At 36.3% G+C, this 15867-nt stretch overlaps 4 protein-coding genes across 4 annotated transcripts; 2 read left to right on the top strand and 2 right to left on the bottom strand.

Annotated features, from left to right (window-relative positions):
* The first annotated feature begins 885 nt into the window (after window positions 1-885).
* LOC110706721 (polyphenol oxidase, chloroplastic-like) lies at window positions 886-2852 on the top strand. Its single transcript, XM_021884679.1, has one exon. It carries the CDS (start codon window positions 918-920, stop codon window positions 2766-2768), a length of 1851 nt encoding a protein of 616 aa, XP_021740371.1. The 5' UTR covers window positions 886-917; the 3' UTR covers window positions 2769-2852.
* A 4652-nt stretch (window positions 2853-7504) lies between these two features.
* On the top strand, window positions 7505-9502 carry LOC110706861 (putative protein TPRXL). Its single transcript, XM_021884837.1, has 2 exons — window positions 7505-8946; window positions 9036-9502. Exons 1-2 carry the CDS (start codon window positions 8266-8268, stop codon window positions 9318-9320), a joined length of 966 nt encoding a protein of 321 aa, XP_021740529.1. The 5' UTR covers window positions 7505-8265; the 3' UTR covers window positions 9321-9502.
* A 132-nt stretch (window positions 9503-9634) lies between these two features.
* On the bottom strand, window positions 9635-10792 carry LOC110706862. Its single transcript, XM_021884839.1, has 2 exons — window positions 10452-10792; window positions 9635-10188 (listed from the first exon to the last, which is right to left on the bottom strand). The coding sequence occupies exon 2, from the start codon at window positions 10183-10185 to the stop codon at window positions 9706-9708; it is 480 nt and encodes a 159-aa protein (XP_021740531.1). The 5' UTR covers window positions 10186-10188; window positions 10452-10792; the 3' UTR covers window positions 9635-9705.
* Window positions 10793-12103: 1311 nt separating this feature from the next.
* LOC110706860 (polyphenol oxidase, chloroplastic-like) lies at window positions 12104-14135 on the bottom strand. The gene has a single exon (XM_021884836.1). It carries the CDS (start codon window positions 14078-14080, stop codon window positions 12248-12250), a length of 1833 nt encoding a protein of 610 aa, XP_021740528.1. The 5' UTR covers window positions 14081-14135; the 3' UTR covers window positions 12104-12247.
* Between the last annotated feature and the right edge of the window lie 1732 nt (window positions 14136-15867).

The raw sequence follows: 15867 nt of genomic DNA, 5'->3' as shown, positions 1-15867 counted from the left end.
CTTAAAATGCCTATAAGGTGATAATAACAATAACCACATGTGACATTTTAAAATTGAGCCCTTATTTAATTTATTGTTTCAAAGGTGGACATGTACATTACGCGATTTTTATTAGTAAGTTTAATTATGATAAAAATTGAAGATTAAATTAGCAGGATTAAAAAACATGACATCACATGACCCAACTTTTAACCGTCACTTCTTTTTTGATCTCAAAGGCTATTTGCCGTTGCTTACTTAGTTACTTGCTCACACCATTCATACGTAAACCACCCTCGCCGCATATATATTCATACTTTATTATATTATATACTCCGTATGTAGATATTATTGTTGTAACTATTACTTATGAATTATTAAAACATCACCAGTCATTTCTTTCAATTAATAGTAATTCAATCCGGTTCAGCTCAGTTACGCTTGGGTTATATTGAGTTTGTTCAAAATGATGAACTTTTATCTAGCCTAAGGGCATGCTGAGACTCTTACATCCCTAAGCTAATTAAGTAGCAACATGCATTTGCTTAATTTGTATGGAGTACCACGTTATGTAGTAATTAGCTGAGTTTCTGGTGGACATAAATTAATCCTTATTTATAAATGCAAATTCGCAATTTGTACGTTAACTTAATTACTAGTCGAAATGTACTTATTATGGTATAGGATTACTACAGAAATGGAAATTAAAAATATAAGTAGCCGGTATGCCGAATATCTTAATTTCTATCTATTCCGTAATTAGTTTTAATACGTGTTATGTGGTACTTGTCAATTTTCTTTTATAAAAGGAGTTTTTAATTTATTAATGATGTTAAGTAACTAAAGCAAGTAATTGATTCCTCTTATTTTATCAATTGTTATAAATATAATGGTAGTACAGCTACTCATTCTCCTGCCATATACCAATTCAAAAAACCATGCACATAGCAATGGCCTTATTACTTCCTCCTTCCACCACCACCACCAACCTCGCCACCGTCTCATGTAACCCTTTGCTATCGAGTTCATCACAACTTACCACCTATAGATGGAGCCAAACTCGCCGTGTTACTCCCAAAAATTTATGCAATACATCAACAAATGATGATCAACCCACCCCACAAAAAATCCATATAGAGACCAAAAAGTTGGATAGGAGAAACATGCTCCTAGGGTTAGGAGGTCTTTATGGGGCAGCCACTACCTTAAGTGGAAGGTATGTTACCCTAGCTGCCCCGACCGCCCCGGATGTGAGCCAATGTGGGCCATCCATATTAGATAATGGTAAAACCTTATATTGCTGTCCACCTAAACCCTCATCACAAGCTATGGACTTCAAGCTACCTAAAATTAGTCCTTATGACTTGAGGATCCGACCCGCGGCCCATTTAGTTGATGACAAGTACCTAGAGAAGTACTCCAAAGCCCTAGCCTTAATGAAAGCTCTTCCTAATAGTGACCCTCGTAGCTTTAAGCAACAAGCTAATGTACATTGTGCTTATTGTAACGGCGGTTATCATCAAGTCGGGTTACCGGATTTGGACTTTCAAGTCCATGGATCTTGGTTATTTTTCCCTTTCCATAGGGCTTACCTTTACTTCTATGAAAAAATCTTAGGTAAGTTGATTGATGACCCGAATTTTGGTATACCTTATTGGAATTGGGATCATCCTGATGGCATGGTAATGCCTTCTATGTTTAATGACCCTAAGTCTCCTTTTTTCGACCCTATTCGAGATCAAACCCATCTTCCTCCTAAGGTCATGGATCTAACCTATGACGGCCCACTCGTTCAACCTTACAATAATAACAATATGTCAAATAATGATCAAATAGCCCTTAACCTTACTATTATGTACCGTCAAATGGTGTCCAATGCCAAGAAACCTACAATGTTCCTAGGGGAACCTTACCGGGCCGGGGATCAACCTAACCCGGGATCTGGATCTATGGAAACCCAACCACACGGTACGGTCCATACTTGGACCGGTAACCCTCCACCGAATACTCCCTCGTGGGAGGACATGGGTGTTTTTTACTCGGCCGGGCGGGATCCAATCTTTTATGCCCACCACGCTCAAGTGGATAGGACATGGTCCATATGGAAGTCATTGTCCCCTAAGAACAAGGACTTTAAGGACAAAGATTTCTTAAACACCTATTTTTATTTTTATGATGAAAATGCTAAACTTGTAAAAATATACGTACGTGATTGCTTGGATACCAAGAAAATGGGGTACATCTACCAACCAATGGACCTCCCTTGGCTTAAATCACGTCCAATTCCTCGCCTTCACCTTAAATCATTAAAATCATCGTTCTCTAAGGTTAAAAACGCGGTGGCTGCAGAAATCACCGTGCCAACAATAACTTTCCCTAAGGCGTTAGACCACATTATAAGAACAAATTTACAAAAGCCACAAAAGTCAAGAAGCAAACCCGAGAAATATGAAGAAGAGGAGATTTTGGTTATTGAGGTCGAGTCAAGGCATGACCTTTACTCTAAATTCGACGTTTATGTCAATGATGAAGATGAAATTCCTACCAGGGAGAACCGTGCTAGGACGGAGTACGCCGGAAGTTACGTGAACGTGCCACATAAACATCATAATAAGCAAGGTGATAATGGTAATAACTTGATGATGAAGACTACTATGAAGTTAGGGTTAACTGATCTTATTGAGGATTTGGGGGCTGATGATGATGAAGGAATTGATGTGATCTTTGTACCTCGTACGGGAACTGAAAACTTGGTTATTAAGGATGTTAGGATTGAGTTTCTTTGTTAATTAATAGTACTAATATAATACAAGTATAATGTTTGTTTTGTATGAATGAACTTTTGATCTTCTTTGTTTATTAGATGATCTTTGTTGATAATTAATAATAAAAGGAGTTATTGGTCTACATTGTTTTGTGTTGTCATGTTAATGAAATATACTAATCTATAACATCTATACTTACTAATCTTTTATTATTGCGCTATGTCACCTATCCAACATTTTATGACGCTACCTCATCACTCAAACAATCTTAACCATTACACCACGTCACCCAAGAAACCAATATTATTTGGTATAAAAACATAAGGATAAGGAGATTCAAACCCTTAACCTTTTATAACAAAGATAACTATTTAACCATCTAAGCCCATTATCAATTATGTTATAAATATGTAAAAAAATTTATATAAATGCAAACCACAAGATTCAATTTTTTTTTAAAAAGAATACTCAAAGAATAACTCAATTTTGGTTTGACAACGACAATTTCACTTTTGAAAAAATCTTTAATAAAATTTATCGATTGCGCGTCTATAACAGCAGCAACCTAGGACAACGCCCAGGCTACTCACTAGTTCTCTCTTTAAAACAAAATGCATGTATTCGAAATCTTCAATTGTTTTTGTTTGCGTTAATATTAATAACATACCTTATATATATTTTTCTTAGAATTTGCTAAAATGCTTATCAAAATATAACACCTTTATTTACAGAATTGTAAATACATAAATTTAGAAATTATATCCTTTTCTTTAAAAAAGAAAAATTATTGCAAAGATTAATATTTTTTTTAGTGTTTAGAGAGCCACAAGCTAGGGCGGGTGATGAGAATCGATCTCAGGATCTCCTGAAATCGGGAGAGAAGCTCTAACCACTTGAGCTATCCCTCACTCTCACAAAACTACAATACATTAGAGTTATTAGACTTTAAATTAGTGGACCCTACACTCTAATTAATGGTAGAGTCTCTTTCATCAGGTTCACTAATCACTGTCACTAATATTTGGTCAAAGATGTTCTTTCCACCAACTCAAAGGACAAAGAGAATGGGCCTAATAGTATTTCAACATAATTTATAAAATATATATAGTCAATAGAAAGAAATACAGAGTACTTGTCATACAGTTATACACTTATACGGTTATACCCAAAGTTAAAAGCTACGAGTAACTAAGAGTGATCTACTACTACGTATTAATTACACATAACAACACTAATCGATGCATAATTTTGTGTAAGAGTAGCATTTGTACTATCAACCAACAATTACTTTTAGCTTTTTAACTACATAATCCAGTCCAAAATCCCAATAAAAAATTGAACTAACATTATTATTATTATTATCATCTCAAAAACAGATAAAGTCATACAACCTACAACAAATTAGTGGGAAGCCGAGATACAATCTGGGCCCCCACTCCTCTAGCTATAGCAAAGCCTACCCTAGTGAAGATATAAGTTGCAGCACGAGCCCCAATGTCTTGCGTCGACGAGAACCTCTGAACCCGTTTCAGCAACACGACAGCCTCCTTCTCCAATTCCCCAAGCGAAGAAAAGGAGAAGGGAATGAAACCATACCCCATCAGCCGACAACTAGCTTCATACTTCATCCGCTTCCGATGAGCCGCATCAGCCACAACCCGTCCAGGAACAAAGTGTACATTATTATTATTATTATTATTATTATTATTGATCATGATTTTTATTTTTATTATTATTTAAATTACAAATATGCCAACGAGAAAGAGAACATAATTTTGGTACTTTTCGAAAGAATATGCCAACGTATATAATAGTATAGGGTTCAATAATCAAACTTAATCAATTCTCGTAGATGTAGTTCGTATCATGTGCTACAAACTTCTGTGTAACTTGGTATCTTAAAATTTTACCGATAGCTAAAAACGGCAAGTAAATAAATTATAACTACCATCACCTTCAATGTCATTTAATACATTTTTTGTACAAATTAAAAAATAAATAATTGAGTATATTGTGATATATCTCATGTGTTGAGTATATATTTGTTTCATCACCCACCTACGACCGTACGTTAATTTTTCAGAAATAAAATGCATGCTAAATAACTCACTTAATCAAACATAAATAGAATCAATTAGAATCGAAATCTTATAACTAAGTAGAACGGTTATTTCACCAAATGCCCCTAAGTACTTCGATAATTCACCATATACCCATGAAACTTTCTAAATACACCATATACCCCTGAGTACTTTGATAATTCACCATATGCCCTTAATGACTAACGGAATTAAGTCCGTTAGTCATTAAGGGTTAAGTCTTTTTATTGGCTCCCTTTTAATTAGTTAATTAATTATTAAAAAAAAACTTTAAAAAAAAAAACAGCCACTATCCCCACCTACCAGCTATCACTCCCGCCCAACCCCAGACCCGCCGGCGCCGAGACCCACCTCCCTCCCGCCGCTCCTCTCCCTGCGATCGACGATCCTCCCCTTCCCCCTAAACCACCACGCAACCACCCGAAACCCACTTCCCTAAAAACCCGAAACCCCTAAAAAACCCCACCCTACCCCTGGAAAACCTCGATCGATCAGGATTTTTCAGGGGTGGGGGTGGGGTTTCAAGTTTTTTGGAGAGGGGGTTTCATGGGTGGTCGGGGTTGTTTTGAGGGTTAGAGAAAGGGAGAGTGTGGATCTAGGGTTTAGGGGATGGGAAACAACAGGGGTGGGAAGCTAGGAATGGCGTGCGGCGACGCTGGAAGCGGGGGAGGGGGCTTAGGTGGTCGGAAGATGTTCCGGCGCCAGAATTGGGGGAGGTGGCTGGGTTCTTGCGCAACAATGTGTGAGTTTGGGGGAAGGTGGGGGTCTTGGGTGTGGGTGGGGTTGACTGGGTGGTGGTCACCGGCAAGGGGGAGGCCTTGGCGCTTGGCAAGATGAGGTGGTCCGGGCGCCGGCGAGGGGATGGGGACTGGCTGGGGTGGGGGCAGTGGTGGCTAGGGTGTGGTTTTTTTTTTTCTTCTTATTTTTGTTAAGTTTTTTTTAATAATTAATTAAATAATTGAAAGGGAGCCAATTAAAAGATGCCACGTGGCATACCTAACCCTTAATGACTAACGGACTTAACTCCGTTAGTCATTAAGGGCATATGGTGAATTATTGACGTACTCAAGGGTATATGGTGTATTTAGAAAGTTTCATGGGTATATAGTGAATTATCGAAGTATTCAAGGGTATTTGGTGAACTAACCGTAAGTAGAAACACTTCAAAAGCATTCTAAATTTCTAACTAATATAACTACGTTACGAAAGTACTCCATACTAAATTAGATATAACTAAGAGGCTGTTTAGTTCACCTGATTTTAGCTGATCTGATCTGATCTGAACTTATTTTTTCTGATCTGATCTGATCTGAACTTATTTTTTCTGATTTGACCTTATTTTAATTATTTCAATATTCTACTTTTAATGTTAATCAATATTAATGTTTAATTATTATTGTTATTCTTATTATTATCATTATTATTATTATTATTATTATTATTATATTATTATTATTATTATATTATATTATATTGTATTATATTATTATTATATTATATTATATTATTACTATTATTATTACTATTATATTATATAATATTATTATTATTAAATAATAATAATATCATTATTGTTAATGGAATTGTTTCTAAAATTTCAAAAGGTGAGATTGTTTCTAGAAGATGGAGCAAAGGTGTGATTATTAGATTTCATTTTCCTTTTTTTTTATTTAAGCTTTTATATTTAACTTGTTTAGGGCGTTTAAGTGTTTTTTTATTCATTTATTCCTCTATTAAACCTTTTTTTATTCATGCGTGTATGGTTGTGTGGGAATGACACATTGACCCGTTTTAACCCGTCAAAACCCGAATTTAACCTGACATGAATTCAACCCGACCTATTCCTAACCCAACCCGAATTTAACCTGACCTATTACTAACCCAACCCGAATTTAACCCGACTTATTACTAGCCCGACCCGAATTCAACCCGATCTATCATTAACCCGACCTGAAATCAACCCGACTTGTTATTAACCCGAAATTAACTAGCAATCTAGGATTACGTCATATTTTTTTTTCTTTCCCTAATTCTATGAGTTATTTTCCTATTTAAACTTATTCAAATATTTTCAAAAAAATTCTCTATTATCAAATGTATTATAATTTACGTCTCAAAAAAACCTATGAAAATTTATGAATACCACTACTTTTTGGATGCATGTGCATTCTTTATTCAAATTTAGTAATTACTATTTACGAATACTACTACTTTGTAGGTGCATGTGCATTAATGTAGTCAACCCGAAATGATCCGACCCGAATTAATCTGATCCACACTTACCCGACATGTTTACCCGAATTGACAGCTCTACTTCCGACCCATGTTCGCGTTAGGCTCCTCTATATGAAATGGGTGTATAAATACAACTTAATATAGCGAAGGAAATTTGGAAATTCTTGTAATGAAAATTATATTTGTAAACGTTTATAATTTGGAGCTTATAATGAAATTTTAATTATTATCGTTTATTGTTTGTGCTATTTAATAACATGGACAATGTTGCTAGTTCAAACAAACGATAAAATCAAATCCGATACATCATAAATCAATAATAATAATAATAATAATAATAATAATAATAATAATAATAATAAATAATAATAATAATAATAATAATAAGGATATTTTGGATTTTAACACCTTACAAAAGGCTGAAAATGTTTTTTAACACCCCCCAAAAAAAAACTTTTATTTTAACACCTCCCAAAAATATAAAAGTTGGAAGTTAACACCAGTTAACGATTTCCGTCACGGAAATTTAACGTGGGTCCCACAAATTGGCTTGAACTTCAATTTTCACCCAGCAAAACACGAAACTTCTTTCTTCATTGAATTCGCAGCAACCTTCTGCATTGAATTCTTTCTGAACCTTCATTGATTTCGCTTTTGAACCAAAGGAGATCTTGGCTGAGAAGTGGAGTGTAGGGTGGTGTCAACGTTGGAGAAGATAAGCTCAGGAGGGTTTCTTCATCATCTTCTTCAACTACAAAAGTGCGAAAGCCGCTTGAAATTCACAGAAAATAAGGTAAAATTGCTCTCCTTTGATAGCAATTTCGTCAATTACTGGTGCTTCATTGCTGTAAACCTTGCAATAATTGGGTAATTAGGGTAAATTTTGGGACCACAGTAGGAAAGCCTTGATAAATCAATTTCTGTAACTGACTATGCGACTTAGGTTAATTGGATTTCGTAATTGAAAGTAGAGATTAATTAAGGTGGTTTATTGTTAATTAAACTAGCAAGTGTGGTTTGTTGATTAATTTATGTTACTGAGCACCTACATTGGCTTGTATATGTTTATTTTCAATTTTTTTATGTGTTTGTTTGTGTGGCTGTGATGGATTTGTTTATTCGTATTGTGCATGTATAGTTACATGGCTTTTAATATGTTTTATATGTTTTTCACTGGTGGGTAGATAATGGGTGACAAGGATAGTTTGGTTGACATCTGCCTTAGAGTGGGAGGTGCTTTTGTCCCTAAAAGAGTAACCAAAAACTTAGTGCCATATGTGAGGCATGTTCTGGGGAGGATAGACTTTGTGGCTAGGTCCTGTGTGGTGCAGCCATCCAGAGGGAATACATTTGAGGTGCAGCTGAAGGATGACCAGGTGTTGGTTGATTTGGACAAGGAGACCTGCACATGTTACCATTGGGAACTCACTGGCATTCCATGTGTTCATGCTTATGCCTGCATATTGGATATGAGGGGTGACATAGAGGCTGTTGTTGACCCATACTATACCATGGACACATACAGGTCTGCTTATGAACCAGCTGTCCAACCAATGCCTGGCCCAAAGCACTGGGAGAGAGTCAGAATGAGGGAACCACTACCCCCTTCTGTTAAGGTGCAACCTGGGAGACCAAAGAGCAAAAAAAGGAAGCTTGAGCCAGGAGAATGTTCTTCTTCAGGTGGTCAGGCAAGTACCAAGAGGAAGAAGCAATGCAGCAACTGTGGGGGATATAGGCATTATGCCAAGACTTGCAAAGTACCTGCTGCACCAGCTACAGAGCTGATAAAGTCAGCAGGCAGACCCCCACTGAACACTCCTTGGATGGTGGAGGAGAGGAAGAAGAAAGAGATTAGGGCTGCTAAAAAGGTAACACAAGCATTACACCAACTCCCCCTTTGTTTTATATATGTATGTGTCTTTTCCATTGACTTTTTATTTTTATATGCATGTCATAGAGTGCAATTGGGGCTGGACCAAACAGCATAGGAAACAAAAAGTTTCCTCAAGAGCAAGAAGGTTGTCTGCCATTCAGCAAGCGCCCACAGCCACAGTCTTCCTCAGCTAAGCATTCCTCAGCTCAGCCATCCTCTAGTCAGCCATCCTCAGCTCAGCCTTCCTCAAGTCAGCCTGCCTCAAGCCAACCAAAAAGAAAGACAAGGTCTTCCTCAAGTCAGCCTACAACAGCCACAGGTGTTGTAACAAGGGCCAGGCTGCAATCCCTCAACAACCTTACTCAGTGATGTACTCATGCTGGATATCAAACATTATGTCTGTTGAACAATTTCAAACTTTTATTATGTACTCATGACTGGTTATGTAACTTGCTAGTTTTTTAGTGGCTTCCCTTAACAAATTTGAACAATTAGATATTGAATTGTAATGGTTGCATGGCTTTGATTGCCATTGAAACATGTTGAAGTAAGGTTCTTTTGTCAACCTGTACTTGAACTATCTTAGTGTTTCACATATTTCCCATGTTTTAATGTTTCACATGTTTAAATAGGTTGATTAAAAGACAAGGCATAAATAGGAACTTAGACAAGGCATAAATAGGTTGATTAAAAGACATATTTATAACACTTCAAGTCATTACAAGAAATTATAACTACTTAATACAGCTTACTATTACACACCCCTAGCCATTAGGAAAATTACACCCATTGACAAACCTATACAAATGGCCATGCCCACCCAACCAAAACAGCTGATTGAAGACACCTTCCCTTCATTGCACTCCCTGTTCATTCTCTTCCTGTCAGCGTTCAAGGCCTTGCATCTCATCTTCAAATTATCAACTTCATTAAGTAGGCACCTCCTTTGGCCACTGATTTCATCAACTTCCCTTTTCAATTCATTAACTTCACCCTTTAGCAGCTTCTTATCCAACAACAGGTTGTTGATAACCCCTGTTTGCCAATCTGTTCCATCAGGTTGATCAACCCATTCGAAAGCTTTGCAACCCCTTGTTTCTGTTATTGGGTCATAAAACTTACATGATATGAACTTCCTGCCTGGATTCTCCCTTGTCCAGCTAGTGAGCTTGGCCATTGGCACACCACACTTACATTTTCTGGCCTCAGGAGGGGAAGAGCTAACAAACGACATAATCTGCATCAATTTTAGATCGACAGTCACATTTACAGATTTGTACACTGACGAATTAACATTGACAGCAACAAAATTCATTTTTAATTTCATAATACGAAAAGCCCCAAATTCAATTTCTGACGAACCCTAATTTCGCAATTGGGCATTTAGATGCGTACATAACATAATCCAACCATTAATCTGAGTACGAAACAATTGCAAATAATAATTGAAGAGAATTTAAACCATAATTACCAAACAACCGAACAATTGACCGCACTCACCTGTTTCAGCAGCTTCAATCTGTTCCTCTTCTCAAAAATCGTGGAAGAATCGTGAAAGAATTGTTTCAAGTATCGTGCAACAATGCAATGCGCTGCTGCTATTCAATAAGAACAACGATTTCGTTCATTGGGGGAGAATCGTGCAAGAATGGTTCTTATATATCGTGCAAGAATCGTGGAAGAATGGTTCTTATATACAGATCTTTTAAAAATATATCCGTTGGGGTGGGCCCCACTAACAGTTCTGTTAACGGAAGATGGATTTTGGTGTTAACTTCCAACTTTTATATTTTTGGGAGGTGTTAAAATAAAAGTTTTTTTTTGGGGGGTGTTAAAAAACATTTTCAGCCTTTTGTAAGGTGTTAAAATCCAAAATATCCTAATAATAATTTGATCTGAACTTATTTTTTCTGATCTGATCTGATCTGAACTTATTTTTTCTGATCTGATCTGATCTGGACTTATTTTTCCTGATCTGATCTGATCTAAACTTATTTTTCCTGATCTGATCTGATCTGAACTTATTTTTTCTGATCTGATCTGATCTGAACTTATTTTTTCTGAAATAAATAAAAATAAGGTGAACTAAACAGGGCCTAACTGTACCTAAGTACAAACTTATTAAATTGCTACTTAACTGCAACTACGTACTTACTAAAGTATTTGCTCAAATTAAAACTCGTACTCACTTAATGATGCTTACAACTTGCTACATACAAAATATAACTAGCACATTATTATTACATACTTGCTTACCAAGTAAAGTTTGATCTAGTGAAAATATTTAATTTGTATGAACATTGGGTCAAATATCACTAGGTGACTCCTTGCATTGAGTGTAACTTATTGCTTAACCTGTGGGAGTTTTGGCTCAATAGCCTTCTCCTTAAAAAAAAAAAAAAAAAAAAAAAAAAAAAAAAAAAAAAAGGAGAAAAGCTTACTACATTAGTATTTCGTACATTATTAAATAACTACTTTGTATACTTACTAGTACATTACGTACGTACTAAGCTGTCAAAATACCTAATAATCTACTAACTCATTAGTCATTTTCCTTTGAATTAGCTACATAACTTTGCTACCTTACTAAGCTAATAATTACTCGTACTTAATTTTATACTATAATATACCTCATAATTAAGCACCCTACATACTAACACTTACTAATTATAATGTGATCCTACCTTGGCTTCCATACTGTCCATAAATAGTCAAGATAGTTCGTCACAAGAAAACCTCAAACCTTTCAATTTTGAATAAACTTGTTATGTGCAACGTACAATAATTAATAGTATACTTTATTGTGTACTATTCCGTAATTTATTCCATTAATATTCTAAACCAAACAGATAAGTTTGCACGCACATGAAGATTATTGAAAATGGCATATACTCTAAAAGTATTTTTGTATATAAAAATAAACTTTTCGAGATTATAGGTAGAGCCACATAACCATGCAATCAATAAGAATTAAACTCTATTAAAATATTTTCCTAACAGCCTTCAAGTCTATCAAAAATAGCAAATTCAACTTAGGGAAATCAGATCACCCAACACCTGAAAAATTACTATATATTCGTACATTTTTTAAATTTGATGCGCACACACATTAAATTACATGCAGTACAGTTAAATCGACATCTACGATGTAAAATGTAAATAATTCATCACAATCGATAAGCATCCAACATCTTATTTTAAAAATTTTGAAGTACAAAAACAATCACACAAGAAACATATTCATGTAAAAAAAAAAAAAAACCACCCCATGCAAAACATTACATACGAGCAATCAATTAAGCAATCTCAATCTTCATACTCTTGATAACAACATTACCCTTACTTCCTGCCCTAAGCACCAAATTGACCGTGACACCTTCATCATCATCAGCTCCCAATTGTTCAATTAATTGAGTCAAACCAACCCTAAAAGTTGTCTCCAAGTCATGGTTTCCCTTATTATTACCATGCGTGTGCCTATGAGGTACATTCACAAAACTCCCGGCATATTCGGCCTTCACTTGCATCTTCTTAGACGGTACAACATCCTCGTCGTTGATGTACACATCGAACTTCACATACTCGTCGTGTTTCTTAACATCAACCTCTATCACAAGCACTTCCTCATCGCGATCTTTGTCTCTTTTACTCCTAGACTTTTTTGGCCTTGTAACGTTTGTACGTAATGACTTGTTTAATGGCTTAGGGAAATTGACGACTTTATTTGATTTTGATGTCGATTCCATGGCATGGGCTGTTTGAGGGGTTGATGAAGTTACACTTCTTACCCTAGATGTTGAGCTTGCAGTAGGTTGAGCGTTGATCCAAGGCAAGTCAACGTCTTGGTAATTATACCCAAGTTTCGTTGTGTCTACGCAATCTCTAACTCTTACCCTAATAGCTTGTGCATTTTCATCATAAAATATAAACGACGCGTTTAACCAATCTGAATCGGTATAATCACGTCTGTTCCCTCCTAAGGTTTTCCAAACGGACCACATACGGTCCATATTGGCATGGTGAGCGTAAAATAGGGGGTCACGTGCGGCTGAGTAGAAGTTACCCATGTTTTCAAAATTTTGCCTGTTACGGTCACCAGTCCAAACATGGACGGTCCCGTGAGGTATGTTCTCTACGGATCCACCCCCCGGATTGGGAAAACTCCCAGCCCGGTAAGGTGCACCTAGGAACAACCTTGCGGTCCTAGAGTTATTCACCATTTGGCGATACATGACTGTGAGATTATTTGCGATCATGGATTGATCCGGCAAATCATTGGAATCTATACCATCATAGTTGAGATCCAACACTTTTGGGGGTTGGTGACCCCGGTCTCGGATTGGATCATATAGGGGAGAATTTGGATCTGTGTACATCGTGGGCATTGTCATGCCCGCTTGTGTGTCCCAATTCCAAAAGGGTATAGCAAAAGTCGGGTCATCGATCAAATTGCCTAGTATTCTCTCATAAAAGTAGAGATACCACCTATGAAATGGATAAAATAGCCAAGAATTATGGACTTGAAGGTCCATATTTGGAAACCCTACTTGAGAGTAACCTCCATTACAATAAGCACAATGCACATTAGCTTGTTGGCTAAAACTACGTGGGTCAGTAGAAGGGAGAGCTTTCATTAAGGACATAGCCCTAGTAAATTTCTCCTTAAATTCGTCGTCTACCAAATGGGCCGGTTGTCGAACCCTTAAGGTGCTAGGAGGGGTTGGAAGAACAAAGTCCACTATGCTTGTGGTTCTTGGTGGGCAACAGTTTAGGCCTTGGGCGTTAGAGGGCAAATCTGCCGGGCCACAAGCATTCGGATTTGGTGTTTGCACGGGGGCAGCTAGAGTGGATGGCGCGCCACCTAGAGTGGTGGCGGCACCATACAAACCTCCTATCCCAATGAGCATATTTCTTCTATCAAACATATTGGCCTTCCCTTCATTATGGGTTGTTTTAGGGTTTTGGTCATCATTTTTAGCTACTTTGCATGAGATTTTCGGTGAAGGGCGGCGACCAAGGCTTCTTGAAATAGATAGTTGGGATGTTTTGGGGTATACATGGTGGTGGGAAAGCTCGGTAGCACCGGAGATGGTGGTAGTGGTGGTGGGAGGAGAATATAGAGAGGACATTGCTTGTAATGATAGTAAGATAAGAATATTAAACTTGAAAAGTTCGTTGATCTTTATAATACAATGGGGTGGTTTGTTAGTCAATATTTAAAATTAAGACAAGATATTAAAATCGGAATCTTTGTTAGAATATTAACATAAATTAAGAATTGAAGATCAAAACTAACTGACAGACCATGTGAAGCATTAACAAGAATATACAAAAAACTTGTACAAGATTTATGGGGAAAACAATTCTACACCTTGAGAAAATGCAAACAATAACTTCTACCCATGATAATTTTTCTATTGTACTGTGTTGCAGTCTTGCAGACGTAATATAGTACTGTATTAATTTGTGATAAGTTTTTAAAGTGTCACGCAAATTAAGTCAAATTAAGCTAAGGTACAAATGTCTAATGTTAAGATAAAGGAAATAAATACATAACGAGCTATTTTCATGGATATGGCTAAAAGAATTCAAAATTCCTCAATTGCTCCACTTTTTATCAAAATTTCCTACATACCGTCCACGTCATTCAACCTCTAAAAATATGATTTTTTTTTTCCTAGTTAAGAGCAAAATCGCTAATTGAATTAGCAGTTTTACCTTACATAATGTTAAGAAAATAATGCAAATTTTCTATTTAATCAAATTTGAGGGAGAAATAAATTACATAAACAAAATGTCTATTTATACCAAAGTGCAAAAAAACACAACCCCTCTTTTCTCTGAGTTATTTTTCTTCTCTCAGATTTTCTCTTGAAATTTTTTTTTACATACAAATGAAGGAAATGCTCAATTTATAGTTTTCCTAAAACAACCTAAGCCATTTAAAATTTAGCCTGCAATATTTATTACCATTAGTTATTTTTCCTTATATTTGGAAACACCTTTAATTTTCAATGGTAATGCATGGTTATTTAATAACCATTTTTTTTTTTTTATGTTTCTTAATTATCTGCCAACAATCTCCCACTTGAAGACTGATTTCAATCTGTCTTCACACCAAGGAGTAGAACCTCAACTAGTCTTCTATCATTTTAAGACCAATTGATGTTGAGCACAATTTCAACTTGTCAATCGTCACAGTTTTCGTTAACATGTTTGTTGGATTCTTACTGCCAAGAATCTTTGTAAGAGTTAACACTTCATCTTCTAGAAAAGACCTGATAAAGTGATAACGAATACCGATGTGCTTTGTTCTTGAGTGAAACGCCGAATTCTTTGCTAAATGTATAGCACTCTGACTATCGCTATACAAAATATTATTCACTTGTTTGAACCCCAGCTCATCTAACAAACCTTGAAGCCATATCATCTCTTTACTAGCTTCGGTCACTGCCACATACTCAGCTTCTGTAGTGGATAAAGCAACAATCTTTTGTAGTTGGGACATCCAACTTACGGCTGTATTTCCAACTGTAAATACATAACCCGTTGTGCTCTTTCTATTATCAACTTCACCACCAAAGTCTGCATCAACGTAACCTTGTATTTTCAATTCACCTTTACCAAAGTACAAACACTTATTAATTGTACCTCGTAAATACCTCAAAATCCATTTAACAGCTTCCCAATGGACTTTTCCTGGATTGGACATAAACCTGCTTACAACTCCCACTGCATGTCCAATATCTGGTCTTGTACAAACCATTGCATACATCAAACTTCCAATAGCCGAGGCATAAGGAACCTTGACCATATATTCTTTATCTTCATCTGTCTGAGGGGACTGATCCTTTGATAGACGAAAATGACTCGCCAACGGTGTACTAACAGGCTTAGCATCACCCATATTAAATCT

This window comes from Chenopodium quinoa, unplaced genomic scaffold (genome assembly GCF_001683475.1).
Source record: "Chenopodium quinoa cultivar QQ74 unplaced genomic scaffold, ASM168347v1, whole genome shotgun sequence".
Taxonomy (NCBI): domain Eukaryota; kingdom Viridiplantae; phylum Streptophyta; class Magnoliopsida; order Caryophyllales; family Amaranthaceae; genus Chenopodium; species Chenopodium quinoa.
Note: the sequence above shows the minus strand (reverse complement) of the source record. Positions and strands in the feature narration are given on the sequence as shown.

Excerpts from the sequence above, each read along its gene's own strand:
- LOC110706721 (XM_021884679.1), top strand. The coding sequence starts at position 918 with ATGCACATAGCAATGGCCTTATTACTTCCTCCTTCCACCACCACCACC.
- LOC110706861 (XM_021884837.1), top strand. The coding sequence starts at position 8,266 with ATGGGTGACAAGGATAGTTTGGTTGACATCTGCCTTAGAGTGGGAGGT. Across the intron at positions 8,947-9,035 it reads AGATTAGGGCTGCTAAAAAG|AGTGCAATTGGGGCTGGACC; the intron begins GTAACACAAGCA and ends TGCATGTCATAG.
- LOC110706862 (XM_021884839.1), bottom strand. The coding sequence starts at position 10,185 with ATGTCGTTTGTTAGCTCTTCCCCTCCTGAGGCCAGAAAATGTAAGTGT.
- LOC110706860 (XM_021884836.1), bottom strand. The coding sequence starts at position 14,080 with ATGTCCTCTCTATATTCTCCTCCCACCACCACTACCACCATCTCCGGT.